Genomic DNA, 6,647 nt, shown 5'->3' with positions numbered 1-6,647 from the left:
CCCCCCCCCCTATCACACCCTTAATGACTTAATAAAAAAAAAAGGAAAATCCAACCTTTTAAGGTCAATTTGCTTTGTGAATGAAAAATGTATTGTAAATAATTGTTTTATTCCTCTTTTTTATCAACTTTAGCACGGGTGTGTAAACTTATTAAAGCCACTGTATCTGATTTTCCATGACACTAGTAACTAAAGCTGTCATAACAAGTATAACATTTCTCTCTGAGATGTGGCGGAGTAGAAGCAGAAAGTGGCATGAAAAGAAAAGACTCAAGTAAAGAGTTCCTCAAACTTGTACTTAAGTACAGTACTTGAGTAGATATACTTGAGCAGATTCCACGTTGTCTGTTATATGAAAGGCTGTATTTTAACTTCCTTGTGTGTTGATTCCAGGATCTGGAGGATGACGAGTACGATGTGAGAAAGCCAAAGAAGCAGAGGAGGTCGATTGTAAGGACCCCCTCCATCACCAGAGTAAGAAGCCAGGCTAAACTATAGAGAAGAAAGTTAGAGCTTCTCTGCCCACAAGTGGTGAAAGTATTGTGATTTTGTTGCGCACATTTTTAAATTCTTAATTCTTAATATGATTCTTTCCCTAGAATCCTTTTTTTTTTTTACACACCATTGATTCACCTAAATCATTTGTCTGTGTGAAAACAAGGCGGTGCCCTTTGGTAAAGGCGCATTAACAAATCCAGTCAGCACCAGGAAAAATATCCAAAGCCTTTTGAAAAAAGGCAAATTCGGAACATTCAACAAAAATAAAATTAAAACCATCACGTTACATTTTGGCGTCCAGCCTTTGTTACAGGAAAAGGTATGATATTAAATAATATAATGCACCAGTTGTGAGCTAAATATCAGTTATTTAGTGTTGATTTAGTAAGAATGTAATGCTTTCAGCACATGCAAACCCACCTGGCGTAAGCTTTCCTGTTGTAGGACAGGGGACGGGGATCAAGACTTCTCTTTCAGATCAGCAGACAGTGTGTTCTTTTGCTTAATTTTATTGCTAAAGAATACAGTATTCATACAAAGACACACCTTTCAATGAGCTATAACTAGACAGTTGTGATATGTTTTTGCTTGTGGGTGATATAGTTGTATCAGTATGCAGAAGCAGGAGATAAAAGCCCCCAGAAAGCAGATATGAGGCATGATGTTGCTTGATTATTGATTTACATGAGCACACGAAGGGAAATCAATACCCAGGCAACACTGCAAATGCATCTACTGCCGGTAAAATGACTGAAATGCAGGAGCTCAGCGGCTGTATCTGTTTTCACTGTGTTGGATGGCTGATGGGTACTGTAGTAAATCCTACATACTGCAGGGCCCAGGCTGACTTGTGATTGTGTGTTTGTTCTCCTGTATTTTAGCAGCAGAACTTTAAGCAGCGTGTGGTGGCTCTTCTGAAGCGGTTCCGAGTTTCAGATGAGGTGAGTGTTTCTGTCTTGTTTTGCTCTGGCAGTTTAGTTTTCTCCTATATCTATATAATAAATAAATAATAAATATCTATCTATCTATCTATCTATCTATCTATCTATCTATCTATCTATCTATCTATCTACTATAAACTATTAACCCCCGCCCCCGACTCCATCAGGATCAGCACTGGTCACTTTATAAAAGACACTCATATTCACTTTCACTTTAATTTGATATGTTTCCTTTAAATTGATATTCTTCAGTTTTCTATACTGTTTGGTTTCTCACATTTGCACTATCCAGAATGTATCATCGTATTGTGTGTGTCTGTGTGCGTGAATAAAGGTGCTAGACTCTGAGCAGGACCCTGCAGAGCCGCCCCCTGAGGTGGAGGAGGAGGACCTGGACCTGGACAGCGTAGAGTTTGAGAACCCGAGTGACAGCGGCCCGGAGCTAGACGACGACGACAGCGTCCTCAGCACGCCAAAACCCAAACTCAAGTGAGTTGTTTCCCAGCAGCAGTATTGAGAATGTGTGTGTTTATTTGTGAAACACTTGGCTTACTGTACATTGGGTGTTGCAGGCCAGATATTGATGATGATAAAGGTTAAATGCTGAATTAGATTGTTACACTGATACTCCAATGTCCATGTCCTTTCTTAAACCCTGCAGAATACACTGAGGCTGAAACTACCAACTGCTGATTAACGATATATACAGCCTTGTTATTAAAGCTGTACGTACCTAATATTTTGTGCTAATGTATTATTGCAATGACATTTTAATGTCACTTTTTCAAAAATGCATATATTCAGGGCTTTCATTCTCTGCAGGGTCGGAAACAGACACAACTTTAAGTTAATTAAGTCATTAAAACATGTAATCATAAACATAAGAATATTCCAGCAGTTTTGTATTGCATACAGCTGAGGCTTATACATCCTTACTTGCTTGATTTCATGCTCCTTTATGTTCATGTCACTGCCCAATGTGAGGCAAGTGCAGAGTTGAGTTGTGCATACTTAGATGTAAACGGTTTACGGCATAACACGTCATACTGACATTTGTAAACTCCATGAATTAAAAAACTTTTCTCATTACAAACAATAACAGAAGATGTAAATCATTTCAAAAACATTGTAGCTATCTGGCTATGATTGTTTGATTGCTAATGTTAGCTCAAAACGCCATTCAACTGACAGCCTTTTATGTGTTTGATTGCTAGCTTGTAGCTAAGCTAGCTGTCATTTCAAAAACTGTTTAGCTATCTATGACAGTTTGGTTGCTAACGTTAGCTCAAAATTCCATTCAACTGACAGCCTTTGTTGTGTTTGATGCTAACAAGTTAGCAGCCAGCATTGAACCAACTTCGTTAAGTAGGTCAATTTTTACTGTATTGACATACCAGAAGTCTCTCGTTAGCATCTTATGTGCTACTTGTCGCAAAGTGACGCATGCGCAACTCCCAGCTGGCAGACAGTGACGGTTCATACTGATTGCAGTCAAAGCGGCTCCAAGGACAGACTTCTTGTCTTCAGTCTGTGAGACCCAGTCCGCCTTGTTTGAAGATCTTGAAGCTGCTCAGCGTCGGGGGCGGTGTGAAGGGGTGGCTTCTGGGGCTTCAGCCCTGAATGTTCCTTCCCTGTCACTATACATTATTAAACAGTAATGTCAATTTCTGTCTCTTCTTAGGTAGCAGGAGTGCCATTTGTCATGTTCTGTTCTCAAAACAAGAAGACAGATGGAGAACAATTAGATACCAAACAGGATGTATGATCTACAGAATGTTTTCTTTTCCCTGGCAACTATCATTACCACGCAGTTGTGTAATATCGCTGTCTACACTGCACCAATGGCGCTGAGCGCTATGAGCATGAAACCCTTTTTAGGGTGCCGTCTCTGACCGTACATGTCACTTAACTTAAATTGTTGCTGCTCTTAAAATAGCCTAATGTGCTGTGTACCGAGCCACTGGCCCAGAGGACACTCCTCATATCTCTCAATCACAGTCGATAGTCATGTTAAGACAAAGGGATTTGTCTCAGCTAGATGGATTCTTGTGTTTCAGGCCATATTTCGAGGGTCTCTCCCTCTCCAGCTCTCAAACTGAGATCGGCAGCATCCACAGCGTCCGGAGCCACAGGGAGCCTCCGAGCCCGGTGAGACAAATGTCACTGCAACAGTGTATAAAACATGCGTCTTGATACATGAAATGACATCAACATTTTTTTAGCTTGTGCTTCTAATCACATGGCCACCTCAAACCCCTGCTTCTTCTACATCAGAACGTTTTTTTTCAATCAATAAAATGTCTTAATATGAATCCAACATATTATTGGCTGATATAATTCAGCATTTGTGAAAAAAACTCATTAATGATGTTCTTACTGGCCAATAGGTGAGGTAGTCTCTAAAGTAGCCATCCACAAATACAGTTCATCCCAAAGATTACTACCTGTGCCACATGTGTGTGTAACATTAAAACATGATTTCATATTATTTTAATAGCTTGGTATTCTATGGTAGGCCTGCATGAATCGTGATCTCGATTCACCCTGTACACGATTTAATTGTTAAATAATTTCTTTTTCTTTTTTAATAACTTTGATTCTCATTTAATCTTCTTAGCCGAATGCATTCCAAACTCTACTACTTTCTTCTGTGAGTTTTAAACAGACTGTAAAAAATAGATTTTAAATGCCCTCCATTTGCTTCATTGAAGCCTCTATGTGCACAAGCTTGTGATGATGTGCAATGTGATATAGATGCCAAGAAGAAATCTATGTTTGGTACTGCCAATTAGTTTTGTTTTTTCATGGTTCATGTGTGCAGTAAACATTACAATTGGTGAGAAAAATAGTCCTGGCAGAGAATCCTGATATCAATTCTAAGCTAAAGAATCGTGATTCATATTTTTCCCCCAAATTGTGCAAACCTATTCTGTGCCCACAAAACAGGTACGCATAAAGGCTTGGGTCGCCTTACACATTATTGCAACTCGATTTTATACAATATATGTAGTAGGGGGTCCCTGATCCATCTAAAAAATGTTGAAAACCCCTTCTCTACATTAACCTTAATAAAGTGGGTTAGTGTCACCTCGGTGAAACAGCTGGAGGCCGACCCGCGTCACCGCTGAACTGCACTGATAGCCAAGGAACAAATCCACCAGAGCAGAAAGGCTTCAATTATCCTGCTCAATGGCATCTTTTACTGGAGTACAAGAGCAGTAACACTCAGATTTTCCCATCAGTCCGCACTTTTAAACCAGTTATAACGTGATCACCAGTTTGTTTGTGAAACTGTAGGGCTTCTATTGAACCAAGAATCCACCTCGAGGTGTTTACTAAAACGGTGCTTTGTGTGAAATGAAAGGCCCTGGGTTTATTATTCTTCTCACCATCTCATTCCAGCTTGACCCAGATAAAACCAAGTGCGCTGGGGTCAAATTTCCAGATGACAGCGTGTCTGATAACATCTCCTTTGTGAGTATGATGTGAAAATGCAATTGATTTGAAAAATGCAACGTAGGTAAGCTTTTGCAATGCATTGTCATTTTCCCAATTTTTTCCTACACTTAATCAGAGAGGACATAGTCTATACAAAAGTGTGTCATTACCATGGTTAAGTTACATTGTTGCAGTCCAAACACAATGTAATTGTTAACTTAGGGTCCAATGTGAGTGTAAAGTCTCTATAGCTATAATACCACTGGAAGAAGAGACTCATTTAGTAAATCCTAATGGAAAGCAACTTAAATCCTCTGGCACAGTCGAGACATTCAAGGTGTGAAAAAGTGTTGTTTTGAAAAGAAAATTTCATAATGCATCTTTGTCAGCTCTGACTAATTACTCATAAACCCCGTTTTTTGCTCTCTCATTCTGTGTCCTCTCAGGAGCAGCCGGAGGCGGTGACTCCGACCACAGAGCTGGAGATGGACAACATGGACACGTTTCTAGAGAGACTGCCACCGAGTGGCAAAATGACCAAGACAGAGTCTCTGATCATTTCATCCAACAGGTAGAGTTACATCAACAACAAAAATCCACTTCTTTAACCCTCGGAGGGCAAAGGGCATTTCCTTGATTTTTTTTTTTTAACATCTTCTTTAATTCTCCTTTTAAGCGTACCTGCATAGAACCTGGAGTTTCATATCAGAATGTTGAGAACTAACTCAGCTTTCTGTAAAGGGTTTGTCCTAGAGCAATATGTGAAGAGGTAATTTGGCCCTAAAGCTGAAAAGTTGATGGTTACTTTTTGAAGCATCAACTTTACCCACATGCACAAATTGTTTTGGTGCATTCAATTTTATTCACCAAAGACATCACAAAAGTAGTGAAAAATATGAAAAAATTGTAAATAAATATTTTTTTTACTATTGCTTTTTGTGTCTGTTGTCCACAGAGGGTTAAAGCACTAATGCACGTCTGGAGGATAGCTTTTAGAGCTGGCTAAAATCTTTATGCCTTATCTTTATCTAGCATGCCAGATGTATCATCAGATGTCTTGTAAAAGGGAACTGTAGTGAATCAGGTTTTGGATTTGAATCCATATTAGTGGATGTGTGCCTTTCTGTAATCATCTCCTACAGATTGGAACAGGGTTTATGCTTCGTGTCGTTGACGATTACATTGCTGCCTCTGCTTCTGGCACGCCAGTCCTCCACCTCTCATGCTCTACTGTTTTTTGTTTTCAGGCAAGAACCCAAGTTGGCAGGGAGGCGAGGCCGGAGCACGTCGCTGAAGGAGCGCCAGCCCAGCAGGCCGCAGAACGAGAGGGCCAACAGCCTGGACAACGAGCGGTCCCTGGACACCCGCTGCCACCTACAGGTAGGAGGGACAACTGCAGGACGACCCATGGACACCGCACTCAGTTCTTTCTGTGGAATGGATTTTATCAGTAGTGAAATGTAATAGTTTAGATGATTTTCGAGGAGGATTTGTAAGTGAACAACTGTCTAACTGTCTTTTCAACTACACATTTAAGGTACTTGTACTTTACTTGAGTCTTTTCTTTTCATGCCACTTTCTACTTCTACTCTGCTACACTTTAGAAAGAAAAAATATTGTTCTTTTTACTCCACCGCATTCATCTGACAGCTTTAGTTATTAGTTACTTTACAAGTTAAGATTTTTGCACACAAAACACATGAAGTTTATAAAATATCATGTTTTATTACAGTGGTGTGAAAAAGTGTTTGCCCCCTTCCTCATTTCCTG

At 39.9% G+C, this 6,647-nt stretch overlaps 1 protein-coding gene across 5 annotated transcripts in view; it reads left to right on the top strand.

Annotated features, from left to right (window-relative positions):
* pacs2 (phosphofurin acidic cluster sorting protein 2) overlaps positions 1 to 6,647 on the top strand; it is a 64,135-nt gene that overhangs the window by 42,719 nt on the left and 14,769 nt on the right. For 4 of the 5 annotated variants that reach the window (XM_034857579.1, XM_034857577.1, XM_034857578.1 and 1 more), the window contains exons 7-13: positions 394 to 474; positions 1,380 to 1,439; positions 1,774 to 1,928; positions 3,497 to 3,587; positions 4,842 to 4,913; positions 5,324 to 5,448; positions 6,125 to 6,257. In XM_034857579.1, coding sequence (XP_034713470.1) covers positions 394 to 474; positions 1,380 to 1,439; positions 1,774 to 1,928; positions 3,497 to 3,587; positions 4,842 to 4,913; positions 5,324 to 5,448; positions 6,125 to 6,257 — 717 coding nt within the window. The remainder of the gene's footprint in view (positions 1 to 393; positions 475 to 1,379; positions 1,440 to 1,773; positions 1,929 to 3,496; positions 3,588 to 4,841; positions 4,914 to 5,323; positions 5,449 to 6,124; positions 6,258 to 6,647) is intronic. The other variant, XM_034857576.1, reaches the window with a different exon arrangement.

Source organism: Etheostoma cragini, chromosome 20 (genome assembly GCF_013103735.1).
Source record: "Etheostoma cragini isolate CJK2018 chromosome 20, CSU_Ecrag_1.0, whole genome shotgun sequence".
Taxonomy (NCBI): domain Eukaryota; kingdom Metazoa; phylum Chordata; class Actinopteri; order Perciformes; family Percidae; genus Etheostoma; species Etheostoma cragini.
This window is presented reverse-complemented; position numbering and strand designations above follow the sequence as displayed.